At 36.3% G+C, this 13,834-nt stretch overlaps 2 protein-coding genes across 2 annotated transcripts in view; one reads left to right on the forward strand and one right to left on the reverse strand.

Annotated features, from left to right (window-relative positions):
* Positions 1-2,936, forward strand: part of FAM237A (family with sequence similarity 237 member A) — a 4,699-nt gene extending 1,763 nt beyond the window's left edge. The window contains exon 2 of the mRNA XM_007111639.1: positions 2,797-2,936. Within this exon, the coding sequence (XP_007111701.1) occupies positions 2,797-2,936 (140 nt within the window). The remainder of the gene's footprint in view (positions 1-2,796) is intronic.
* Positions 2,937-5,900: 2,964 nt separating this feature from the next.
* Positions 5,901-13,834, reverse strand: part of DYTN (dystrotelin) — a 51,249-nt gene continuing 43,315 nt past the window's right edge. Inside the window, exons 11-12 of the mRNA XM_007111640.2 lie at positions 12,321-12,828; positions 5,901-6,004 (exon numbers count right to left, since the gene is read on the reverse strand). Coding sequence (XP_007111702.2) covers positions 5,901-6,004; positions 12,321-12,828 — 612 coding nt within the window. The remainder of the gene's footprint in view (positions 6,005-12,320; positions 12,829-13,834) is intronic.

The raw sequence follows: 13,834 nt of genomic DNA on the forward strand, positions 1-13,834 counted from the left end.
ATCTTCCCGGACCGGGGCACGAACCCGTGTCCCCTGCATCGGCAGGCGGACTCTCAACCACTGCGCCACCAGGGAAGCCCCACCGCAACTATTTAGAGATAAATTTATTATTTTGGCAAGTGTTATTGTCACTTAAACCAATTTCCTTTTTAGAGGAAATACTCTTTTAGCAGCTTAGTTACTAAAGCAGAAATACAAAATGACTATCTTTAAATGTTGGTTACCAATATTTTAAAAATATTTTGAACAGAGGCTTCCCAGGCATCAGCATCAGTAAGGACTGTATATTTTCTTCATCTGTACTGTAGGCTCTTTTTTCCATTCTTACTCTATTTAACAGTGGTACTCAAATTACTATCACTATTTCTTGTTTTTGTATTTTGCACTCACTTTGAATTACTTTAAGTATCTATAGAATAAATGAAAATAATATTTGTGTTCAACTTAACAGGAAAATAATTATATATTATAATTAATTAAATTAATTATATTATATAATTTAATTGTATATTAAAATTACATATATATATAATCTCAAAAACAGCTTTCAGTTTGCTTGCTTGCAACAGGCTACTATAATAGTCTGAGACTACATGTAATATTCTGAGCATACTTCAACATGGCATTTCTATCTTTTTTTTTTAAAAAAAAAGTAGATTTGCCTTCAGCTTTGGAAGTCACTTCCTTCATCTTGCTACAGAGTTGCTATTGACCCAGCTGGTTTTCAAACTTTACTAGGAGTTGTTTTGCAAATATTAGGGGTAAACATTTCACTTTATTGAAGTTATTTTAATGTTTGACATAAACAATTGTTGCAGACCAGGAAATAAGACTTTCCACTTGTATTGTATAATCAGTCAAAGAGGGTCTTGGGTCATGAAGACACCCTGTCTGAAAGTTAGTTTCAGGAACATCAAGATTTCATCTCAAGAGGCTTGATTAAATCTCTAGTGGCTCAACTGGGCTCTGGATGTACCTGCACAGATTCTTCACTAATTTTTTTCTTTTGTCCCTGGGGAATTAATATTCTACTAGTTTGGGATGGGGGTGAGGGTGAAGAGGTGTTTGTCTCCATAGTTCTCAGGGAAATCACATCATCAGAGCAGAAGGGAAAAACTAAAATAAGTGTCTACATAATACCCGGAAAGGTTCTTGCTATTTTGATGTCTTCAAGTTAAATAGTTTAAATTCACTTGAGAAATGTTGCAACGAATCATGCCTTATTAAAAACACAAAACTCCTATATAACTTTGTATGTTAATATATTTGTTAATATTGAGTCAGCAAATATGAAAACAAGAGATATCAAATAGCTATGTAACCTTGGGCAAGTTAATTGACTTATTTAGCTCTCAGTTTCTTCATCTGAAAACGAGGGATATGGGAAGAATTAGAAGGCCCTTAAAGTCTCTTTACATTCTGTGTTCTGACGTTCTGTGATTCTATAAACAATAAATGTATGAAAAGTGTGGATTTAACTACAGAAAGAATCTGGAAGAGCTTTACTCCAAGGACAGCTTACCGAGCTGAGGATGACCTAGACATTGTGGTGGTTTATAACTTTAATAAGCAGAAACAGAGGCGATCCAGAAATGAGAATTCCAAAAATTCTGAGGGCCAAAGATATCATCGTTTGAGAAGACTCAAAAGAGCATTGTTATTTTGTCTAGAAAGATACAAGCTAACAGCTGAATGCCGAAATAGTCAGAAGGCTGAGGAGGGTACACCCAGGCTTCACTACTAAAGTATGATGGATTCTGTGAAGGGAGAGAGAGAGAGAGAGAGAGAGAGAGAGAGAGAGAGAGAGAGAAATTGATTTAGGAAAAGAGTAGGCTGATAATATCTCCCAAATAGAAAATAACAGAGTTGAGGTTAACACAAGGGTTAGTAAAGGCTTCAATACAAATGAAAGGATTTTGAAGTATATCCTTGTTTGTGTCAAAAATGATGATCTCTTCCTTCAACAAATCTTGATCTGCCCCTGAGAGGAACAGAAAAACTTGCCTGCCTGAGCCTGGCAGTTTGGATGGTCTAGAAAAATTGTGAGTCCTTGCTTTCCTCCGTGATGTGAAAGTTAAAATTTAGATTTATAATTTGATGATGTTTGCAGTCAGTGTCTAACTAGCTGGCAAATGTTCATAATGCTTATTTTTTAAACATTAAGCAGAAGAGAAAACAATGCTTCAGAAATACGTTAGATTCACAAATGCTTGATTTTCTACTTTACTCACTCTGAGAAATTTTGTAAGCAACATATTCAGAAATTACCAATCTAGAAATCTATTCTAAAGAATCATTCAGAGCTGTAGCCAATTTTGCAGTATAAGGTTCTTCACTGCAATATTATTTATAGCAACAGAAAATTGGAAATAATCTAAATGTCCCATAATAGGGTAATGGTAAACTAAATTATGGTATAAAGTATGTATGTGTAAAACTATGGTTCTCTCTGGAAGATTATATTATGGGTGGTTTAAACATTTTTCTTTATATTAAAATTATATGATGACAATTTTTTACTTTTTAGTCAGAAAAATATATTTTAATACATATTAATCAAATAGGAAATGTGTTTATTATAATCTACTTAATTCATATTATATAATTAAACTTCATAGGACACAAAGTTTTGCATAAATAAAAATTTCAAATACACCTCTGCAATAAATTTATACAGAATATTAATAGCCAAGTGGCAGAAACAGCAAACATTCTTTTAAAAACCAAGTCATTGATACTTAATTAGCCTGAAAATATTTGGTGACCTAATGACTAGTTGCTCTTCTCTACTTTCAGGTGTATATCCTCAGCAACCAAGAATCCCTTCCCTAAAGAAGAAAGAGTTGATTGAAGACTTGATAAGCATGCATGCACATAAGAGTGGGTCTAAGTTCATTGGAAAAGTGACCAGTAGCCTGGAAATAAAGAGAAAATAAATCGAACCTCAGAGCTAATGCACATCTTGGAATTTAAATATACATATATATTTTTCTTGACTACTGATCATTTATTTACTTGAAATGGTGGGAGCATCCAGAGACAACTCTTAAGCCACATTCTCTCAGAGTACTTAGTTTCATTCGTTTAGGCTGCTAGCATGTTCCTTCAAACGGCGACATTACTGCCAGATCTGCCCACTGTCTGAAACCGTTAAAATAGCTTCCAAAGATGAGTAGGGGATCGTGCTACTCAGATTCTTTGTATTCGTCTTGATCATTGTTTTGGGATGCTTGACATTGTTAATGAACTAGAATGCCACACATTTAACTTGAATACATTGCATGACTTTGAATTATTAACCACTGGATTGCTTATGCACAGGAATATAAGAGACTATATTTATTAATTACCAGTTATTGGTGGTAGTTACCTGAATTTTGTTTGAAAGAATATTTTTGAATATTTTGAACTGAGTGAAGCAAAAAACAAAACACAAAACTGGTGAATAAAGCATTCTTCTAATAGAAACAAAATTAATAAAATCTCTCGACCCCAAGTATTGTTATTGGAGTCTTTTAATTTCAATATTTAATGTTACCATTAATGATAATCCAAACTCTAATAAAATAGCAGTAGGTATAAATTTTTTCTCAGTTAGCATATTTTCTATTGGATTAAATATTAAGATTATAACTGGTTACACTTTACAGTGTAAAGAAAACTAAAAATCAAATGAACAGCATTATGAGAAAAGAACCCATAAAAATATTTGCTCTCAAAATGACCAGGCTTGAATGAGGTTCATAGCAAAGAAGTCCAATTAACAAATATATTTGAGTTCCAGACACAGTGCTATTTTTATCTCTAATTACGCTCATCTCTCCAATCATTCTATTATAACTGATGGTTGACAACCAGTTTGAATTTCAGATATGTTAGCCTTTCACTTGCTTTTCCCAGGTCCAAAGGAAGCCTCAGTAAGTGTTTTCACTGAAGGTTTATGGCCCTCCTTAAGCAAAAAATCTTATCCAAAGGGTTATTATTAGAAGACACAGCTGCATCTGAAGATTAGCCAAATCTTACCAATAGGGGAAGCAAGTCTAGGGAAGGAACTGGGGAGGGGGTCCAGCCTCAGCTTTAACTTGATTAGAAGAATAAGTGCATTAAAAGCTGCCACTCTTTGACTCCCATTTCTACAGAGGCTCATGGTTTTGCTTCTGTGCTACTTTCTCTAATGTCTTGCATCATATTCTTAAAAACCATTGTATAAACTCATTACCTCTTATAAATCGCTGAAGAGATGCCTGCCCCTTGCTCCCCCCACACCTTGGTACTACACAACAGGGGCTGCCAATTCTTTCTGATCCTTTGTGGGCCATCCAGTCTCTGGCGCAACTAATCAGTTCTGTCTTTGCAGAATTAAAGCAGCTGTAGATAATATGTAAATACATGAGCATGGCAGTGTTCCAATTTTAAAACTTTGCTCGTGGACACTGAAATTTGACTCCATGTCATTTTCAACTGTTACAAAATATTACTCCTCATCTGATTTTTTTCAATTATTTTTTTTAAAATGTAATAATTTCACAGTCTGCACAAAACTGGCAGTGGGCAGATTTGGCCTGTGGGCTGTAGTTTGCTGACCAGTGCTCTGGGGCATACTTACCAAACTTGTAAGGAACAAGCTGGAATGAAGTAAGAAGGAGAGTGAATATGTTGAACAACAAAACCAAAATAAAAAATTCATGATAGGCTGAAAAGCAAATTCAAAAAGATTAGGGTGAGATTGAACAGGGGTAACCTAGTCTTAATCCTACCCAGTTGGACATTATTTCACTCCGGAAACATTACTAGAAGTTATGGATCATATAAATAAGAGCCCAGAGCCTCTCTGAATGTGATATGGACTGCACATCAAGAAAACAGGTGAAACAATGGAACCATAACAATATTTATTTAGAGAAAGTGCAAGCAGTGGTTAGAGTACAGGCTTAGGAGCTGGGTTCAAATCTCAACTTTGTCAAGTAGTGACCAAACGACTTTGGACAAGTTACTGACCCTCTTTGTGCCTCAGTTGTCTCATAAAAAGAGATATCTACTTACCAGGTTTGTTGTGAGGTTTAAATTAGTATTAATACATACACGGTGCTTAGAAGCTAAGTGCTCTCACAGTCAAAAAATGTTAGCTACTACTTTGGACATTATTAAGTTAAGCACCTATACCCTAATCATACATACAGAGGATGGAGGCACACAAGTACTTTGGCCAAATTCAATGAATGTGGGGTTTTAGTGAGAAACATTCATGTTTTTAAAATAAATTTATTTTGAGATCATTGCTGATTCATATATGTTGTAAGAGCTAATACAGAGACATCCTGTATACCCTTCATCCAGTTTCCCTCCATAGTAACATCTTGCATAACTATAGTACAATAACACAACCAGAAGATTGACATTGGTACAATCCACAGAGTTCATTCAGATCTCACCAGATCTGCATGCACTCAAGTGTGTGTCTGGTACGCACATATGTGTTTGTGTGTGTGTGTGTGTGTGTATTTAGTTCTTTGCCAAGCCTATTCTCCAGCAGGAGCATCTAGATTGAAAATTAGGTCATCAATTCAGTAATTCAGCTATTGAAGAAGATAGTTGCATGAATTCCTGTAGATCACACACTTAAATATTACTACCAATATATTCAAAGAAAGGGCCTCTATTGGAAATGCAGGACATTTGGATTTGACTTGGCTCCTTTCCATTTTCCTCTGTCACTCCTCACTCCCAAGGCTTTACTCTGAAGAACTAAGACACATGAGTAGAGACATTAAAAAATAAAATTTTCTTCACGCTTCATGCCAGGCTATTGAGAAAGAGGTAGAAGGTTTAGTTTTTTTAGTACAGATTTTGAAAACACGTTTCGTCATCACCATAAGGGGCCTTTGAGCCTGGACTCTTTTTCACTTCAAGTTGGGCAAAGTGATCTGATCAACAAGGGCAGAGAAGGCCCTGCATACTCGCTCAGCTCCACAATACAGGTCCATATTTACTGAAGATTGCAGGTCTGAAAACAAAAAACAGGGAAGTCCTTCAGAGAAAGCACCTGTAGGTTCTCAAGCTGATCTTAATAAAGCTCTAGCACAGAGAAGAAATAAAATCCATCTCTCTGCAGGTCCTGATGGCAATACCCTTTCTCTAAGCTAGCTTGCAAATGAGATGGGTATCATTTACCATGATCAATTACTAATTCAACCAAGTTGTGGGTTCTTTTTAAATTTTATTTTATTTTTTGGCAGTACGCGGGCCTCTCACTGTTGTGGCCTCTCCCATTGCGGTGCACAGGCTCCGGACGCGCAGGCTCAGCGGCCATGGCTCACAGGTCCAGCCGCTCCGCGGCATGTGGGATCTTCCCGGACCGGGGCACGAACCCGTGTCCCCTGCATCGGCAGGCGGACTCTCAACCACTGCGCCCCAGGGAAGCCCATGTTGTGGGTTCTTAAAGAGCATTTTCCCATAACTTCAAGCACGAATCTGAGTAGCCAGAAAGCCCAGTCTAGAGCAGTAGTTTTCAAACTCTGGTGTATGTTAAAATCATCTGGACAGTGTTAAAATAGATTGCTAGGTCCCACCCTCAGAGTTCTGATTCCGTATACATGATGGTTAATTTTATGTGTCAATTTGATTAGACTGTGGTGTACAGGTATTTGATCAAACATTATGCTTGGTGTGTCTGTGAAGGTGTTTCTAGGTGAGGTTAACATTTGAATTAGTAGACAGAGTAAAAGCAGATTGCCCTCCCTAATGTGGATGGACCTTGTCCAATCAACTGAAGGCTTGAATAGAACAAAAAGTCTGAGTAAGAGAATTCCTTCTGCCTTACTGTATTCCAGGCGAGACATCAGTTTTCTTCTGCCTTTGGACTCAAAAGGAAATATCAGCTCTTTCTAAGGCTCGAGCCTGCCTGCTTTTGCATTGGAACTACACATTGGCTCTTCTGGGTCTCCAGCTTGCTGACTACTGATTTTTAGACTAGCTAGCCTCCATAATTGTGTGGGCCAATTCCTTAAAATGAATCTCATTCTATATCTATATATACATCCTGTTTGTTCGGTTGCTCTGGAGAACTCTGACTACCATAGTACATCAGGGATGGGGCCCAAGAAATTGTGCTTCTAATAAGTTCCCAGGTGATACGGATGCTGCTGGCCTAGGGAAGATGCTTTGAGACCTCTGCTCTATAGTTACTGAATAAAGGTTTGTGTGGTCCCCTATGACCTATTGTAATAGGAATTGTGTTGTAGAAAGCTCTACAATTCGGCAGTTATTAATCAAAAGTTGGATACGCATAATTTTTAAGCTAAAAGTTCCATTTCTAAGAATTGAGCCTACAAAGGTATTTACATATGAGAACAAAGATATATGCTATAAGAATACTCACCAAAACATTCTTATGATAATAAAAAATTTGGAGCAACTTAATTACACACCAATAAATAAATTATGGTATATTTATACCCTGGGATATTATGCAGCACTTAAAAAATGACACTGCCCAATGTCTAAGATATTTTGTCAAGTGAAAAAAGCAAAACAAGTACAACCTAACTTATGTTGAGAAAGTAAAGACACATATATGCAAAGAAAAAAGTCTGAAGGAAAAACGCACTAAACTGCCAACATTTTTTACCTCTGAGAAACAGGTGGCAGGGAGTGAAGGACATGATGATGAATTCATTTTTGAAAAACATGTGCACTTAAGCATTTTAATTTTACAATGAGCATGCTGTATAATATTGTTTGTATAATTAAAAAAATAAGATCACAGGAAATAAAAACATATAAAGGCTTAGTTTGTTATACACTTTAGTTACATGATTTATTATGGCTCCATCTGTGCTGTTTTCTGTTGAACATAAGAGGAGAGGGTTCATGTCTTTTTTACTGTCTATTCTCTGACACTGCCCCAGAACCACAAGGACCTTGAATAAATAATATTTTATTGCCTAAATGAAAAACTTTGTCCAGAGGCAAACTTATTTTAGGATATTCTATTCCTCAGCCCACAGTTTTAAAAACTTTAAATACAATAAAGAAATAGAGAAGCAATAATTCATTTTATACATCGGTTCTTTTTTCTTGTTTGGTTGTTTTATTTTTAAGCTCTAGTCCCTTGAAATGTTAAAACTAGCCAAAGATATGCACCTAACACCAAGCATGTTGCTTGGCATAAACTTGGAATTCCATACATATAGAGACTGAATTAATATAGCATATAGTCAGAGGCCTAGTGAGATGTTAGACAGACAAACCTGTGAAATCAACAGTCCAGAGGAAATCACAATGGGAGAATAATTCACTTGAATGTAGTTAACAATCTATCTGGTCTCTGAATGAATTTGGGATGTGAGAGAAGGCTATCAGAATGATGGGTATAGAGGTTTAAAAGTATTAGATTATCTACTCTATGATTACTCTTCTGGCAAGTGAAATACTGAGCCCATGTCTTCCTTACAACAATAATTAATGAAGCAAACCAACATGTATTGAATATCTACTCTGGACTAAGACCTTGAGCTCCAGATTGTACATGTTGACTGCCACTCTGATATTTCCATCTGGATGTCTCCAAGCAATTCACACTTAATGTGTTCAAAACAGAATTCTTGATTTGCTGACCTCCATCTCAGCTTTCCCAGCTTTCCTTATAGCAATAAGTGTACGACAATCTACCAAATCCAAGCCACCACCACCTGCCCTTCTCCAAGCCACTTTCTACACAATGACAAAGTGTTTTAAAAACATAAATTTACCCCTTTCAAAATGAATGCCCAACATCAAGCACAGCCCTTGGCACATAATTAAATCTTGATGACTATTTGTTGAATGAATGAGTGAATGAAGGATGAACCAACTAGACATTTTTTTCTACCTTCATGGAGCTTAATGCTGGAACTCTTGTGTATCTTTTCCCATCAAGAAAAATTACTTCTACTTTTTCATACATATGTACATATATATATCAGAGACAGAAAGATTCACTAAGTGTTCAGTATATATCCTTAGGATTCCCAGGCAGCATTTGAGAAGTCTACCTTCTAAATAAGTGAGATAAAGATCCAGTGTTGAACTTCTCTTACCTGTGGTTGCTAAAGCACTGCTCTTTATTTTTCTACAACCTGCTAAAGTCCAAACTTTATCTTCTGATTATTTAAAATAATAGTTTAGATGATGGTTGCAGGTGAGGAAGAAAGGAAGAGGAATAATTCTTCCACATCCTCACCCTTAACCATGCCCTCCTAATCCCATCATCACTACCTCACCTTCCCTTCTCATCCTTGAAACCTACTGTAGTAAACGGATGGCAAAGAGGGATGGAAGAGAAGCTGGGGAAAGAATTTCAGAGATGTAAGTAGGAAATTTCGCTCAGAAAGGGAAAGAAAATAATTTAATGAGAAAGTAAGACTAGAGCATTAAGTGTTTTTTTTTTGTCACCACAGAAGCAAGTAGTGTTAAATGCTCTTTCAAATCTAATTCCTTTACTGCAAATTTGAACAAAATGTTTGCTACTGATTTTCAGTCCAACATGTGGAATTTAAAGAGGTTTGGGGAATCCCTTCTACACACTTTCTCTTTTCCATTAAGCTCTCAGTGTCTCCTGAAATCCTATTATCTTAGATCTTGATACTGAAAGATTCTATTCAGTTAATGTCAACAACTGCCCCCAAACTGACCATCATGCTTGCCGTTTTCATCTTAGTAAGTCTTAAGTCGTATAAAGTTCATCTTAATTTCCAAAATGTGTTGACTCCTTAGCAAAGCTCCAATTCAAAAGGCTAGTCAGCTACTAGGATAATCACACACTGGGTGAATATGTTGACAGTCTGAGCAAATCTTAGTATATTACAAACAATAGCTCTGTCTAATTTTTCCAACAATTCTCAAATTAAAAAATAAAAAACAGGGGCAGTAAAATGATTAGAAACTTCCTGCTGTTATCTGACGCATCTGTAACAGAGATAGAAATGAAACAAAAATGACCAATACCTTAATTTAGTTTATTTGCCTTTCCACATCTTCATATGTGTGGTTATCACATTTCTGTCTCTGATTACTATGTTTGCTGTGATTTTGATAAGCATGCATAAATTATGGGGTGTATTTTTATAATCCATATTGCCAGTGGCTAAGTAGAGTTTACAAATAGAATCATATTCAATACCTGATTGAATAAGGATACAAACTTAGTAAGAAATATTTGAGTGAAGAATGGCAATGTTTAATAAATGTAGATATTAGCCATGAAGATTAACATAGATCCTATGCTTAAAAGCCTCAAAGAAATAAAACTGATATAAAAGAAATGACTATAAATTTAAATCTTGTCAATTAGTACTCACTGAATTATCACAAAGTATACAATGCAGTATAATAACAAAAAGGGAAAGATGTACTTCCCTGCTAATATCATAAGCACTTTTGTATAATAATGCATACTACCTACAGAAGCATCTCAATGGTTCTATTTAAATTGTAAATGGAAGCAGAGGTAAATTTTTTGAGAATATATTTTTTATATTATCTACAAGATTGGATAATGCTAACTGCATCTTTATACATTATTGCATTATCTGAATTTAAAAATAAACTTTGCCTTTTCATGATTTCCCTTTAAATGATGTAGTGATAGGTGTATATATAGATACAGATACATTTATATGTATAGACCTTGATAAAGTTACTTAAAATATGCATGGATCTTTTAGGTATCAAACTGCACTCAGTGCTGGGATATTGTCTCCCAAATATGTGTAGTAGACCTAGTCTATTAGGAATCTGAAATGTACAATATAGCCTACTACATTTGTGAGGGCTGACCCAATACAATATTTTAAAAATCAACAGCTTTCATAAACTCAATTGGAGAAACAAAAAAAGAGATGAATATGTGAAATCCTAAAATAGTTTCTAAAATAAAAGTCAAATTTTTATGGGAAATTTTCCTAAAAAGGTCAAGTAGATATTGACTTTGCTTTGAATACTCATCATGACCCCACTGATGTTTAGATGGAAATAAGTGGGTGGAATCTTGTGTTGGCCTAAGAATCAGGCACAAGGAGTTCTCATCCAGTCTTTGTCTCAGGCAGCCTGAGCATGCCTCTGGTATCTTTGTGATGTTGTTTTCTCTAATACAGGATTATAATTCCAACTCTCTTCACAGTAGATATTTTTAGAATCACCAAGTAATTACTTCATTGACTTGGCTCTACCAAGTTCAATATATAACTGACATTATCATGTTCCCATTTTATAGCTCACCAACTATTATGGGCTGAATTGTGTCTCCCTCCCCAAATTCATATACTGAAGTCCCACTCCCAGTATCTCCAAATGTGACTATATTTGGAGAGAGAGTCTTTAAAGAGTTAATTAAATTAAATGGAGTTTATGTGGCTGGATCCTAAACCAATATGAGTAGTGTCCTTATAAGAAGAGGAAATTGGATAGGGACATGCACAGAGGGAAAATGGTATGAAAACACAAGGAGAAGACAGCCATCTACAGCCCAAGGAGAGAGGCCTCAGAAGACACCAACACTGCTGACACCTTGATCTCAGACTTCCAGCCTCCAGGAGCGTGAGAAAAAAAAATTTTTAATTGTTTAAACCACCCGATCTGTGATACTTCATTATGGCAGTCCTAGCAAACTAATACACCAACTCAGAAATATTTTGGGAAGGCCTTCTTTGATGCAGAAACGCATGAGAATGCTATCCTTGTTTTATCACCAGTCTCTATATGATCACTCCAACATAAAAGATCTTACACTTTCTTAAAAAGAAATGGATACAGATATAGATATATTAAGATGACAAAATACTCTATAAATAAGACAATGTCACTGTAAAACAGAAGAAATAGCTATAATAAAGAAGTATTAATAAAAAGAGCCTTTAGATTTAACAATGAGACATAGCTTATGAAGGTGATGATGATGATGGTATCTAGAAAGAGAGCATCATTCTTACTCCTGTTTTTAAATGGTAACATCAGGCTACCCAGTTATATATGTTTTAGTACTATTGATAATAACAATTGCAATAACAAAATAATAGGTATTTATTGAATTCTTGGTATGTGCCAGGTGCTATACTAAAACTTCATATGGCTTATCACTTTTAATTCTCACCATAACCCCATCAATTAGGCAACACTAGAAATCAAGTTCAGAGAGATTACTAATGTCCAAAAGACTCACAACTCTGTTACTCACTAGATGAATCGTAGCTATAGGGCTAATACAGGGCTATAGAATCAAGTGTTTTAAAAGGCAGTCGGACTCCCTGGCCATCACTATCTCTAGTGATTGTGAAAAGTCTTACCTGAAGGCATTTCTAGAGTGAAGGCATCCGTGAGTTTTGACAACAATTCTTGCAGTTCCTCTTCCTCCAGCTCATCCTTTCCCTCCTGGATGTTAACTGCCCCTTTCCTTTCCACAGGTGCCAGGGCAGGACTGTTCATTTCAGCAGGAGCAATTTGGGAGGTGTCCTGCAGCAGTCCTTCCTGGGAACTGGGTAGGGAACTAAAGATTTCTTTCGAGGTCTTTTGTGCTTGGCTTCGTGCCCTGGTACTTTGCATTGACCTTGGCTGCAAAATGGCCTCTGGTGATTCTGAGTTTGGTAGAACATGTTCTGCATGTGCTGGACCTTGGTAACTTCCATCAATCACAGTGGACTTAGGAAGTGTTTCCTCTTCTGAACCACCCTCAGTGGCACCCTTGATCTGGGAAGACTCTCCTCCCCTCTGAAAACTTTCTTCACCATTTCCATGGTCACGCTTGGCAACCATATTTTGCCAGGAAGATGAAGGATGAAGGGGCTGCAACACTGCCTGGATAAAGAAAACTTTATGAAGAAATGAACATTTATCTTACTTTTTAATTATGCATTAAATTTTAATATTCCAATAGGAAATTTTCATGCAAGATTTTCTTTTTTGTCTCTAAATACATTGCTATTAATTTTATTTTATGCTGTTAATTCAATGTCAACCTAAAGGTAGAACAGCTCAGATTCTAAAACATCACAGAGAATAATCACAAGGAATTTGGGAAAATGCTAGGTTCTGAAAGCTCAGGTTCTAAAAATATCATAAGGAATATCTGAAAATGTAAGGATATCTTGGATTGATAGATAAAAAATATTACAATAAAACATTCATAATGATCCATTTAGGTAGGTATGTTGTGAGGGGTTTCATAATAAGCCATAGGAATAAAATCTGGGGGGTGTGCTCTCTACAAAGCACAGCCCTCAAAGTGTGGTCCACAGACTCCTGGAGGTCCCCGAGACCCTTTCAGGGGTCCATGAGGTCAAAATTATTTTCACAATAACACTTAGAGGTTATTTGCCTCTTCATTGTGTTGACATTTGCACTGATGGTGCAAAATCAAGAGTAAGTAAAGCTAAAGTTGTTGGTGTTTACCGCACATCAAGGCAGCATCACCAAGCAGTGCTAGAAGTGATGGTATTCTTACCATCGTGCACTTGCAGTTAAAAAAAAAGGCAGCTCCTCTTGAGAATATCCTTGATGCAGATGAACGGATAAAGATGTGGTATATATACACAATGGAATATTACTCAGCCATCAAACGAATGAAATAATGCCATTTGCAGCAACATGGATGGACCTAGGGATGATTATGCTAAGTGAAGTCAGAGAAAGACAAATGTCATATGACATCATTTATATGTGGAATCTAAAAAAAAAATGATACAAATGAACTTATCTACAAAACAGAAACAGGGGCTTCCCTGGTGGTGCAGTGGTTGAGAGTCCGCCTGCCGATGCAGGGGACACGGGTTCGTGTCCCGGTCCGGGAAGATCCCACATGCCG

This window comes from Physeter macrocephalus, chromosome 2, assembly GCF_002837175.3.
Source record: "Physeter macrocephalus isolate SW-GA chromosome 2, ASM283717v5, whole genome shotgun sequence".
Lineage (NCBI taxonomy): Eukaryota > Metazoa > Chordata > Mammalia > Artiodactyla > Physeteridae > Physeter > Physeter macrocephalus.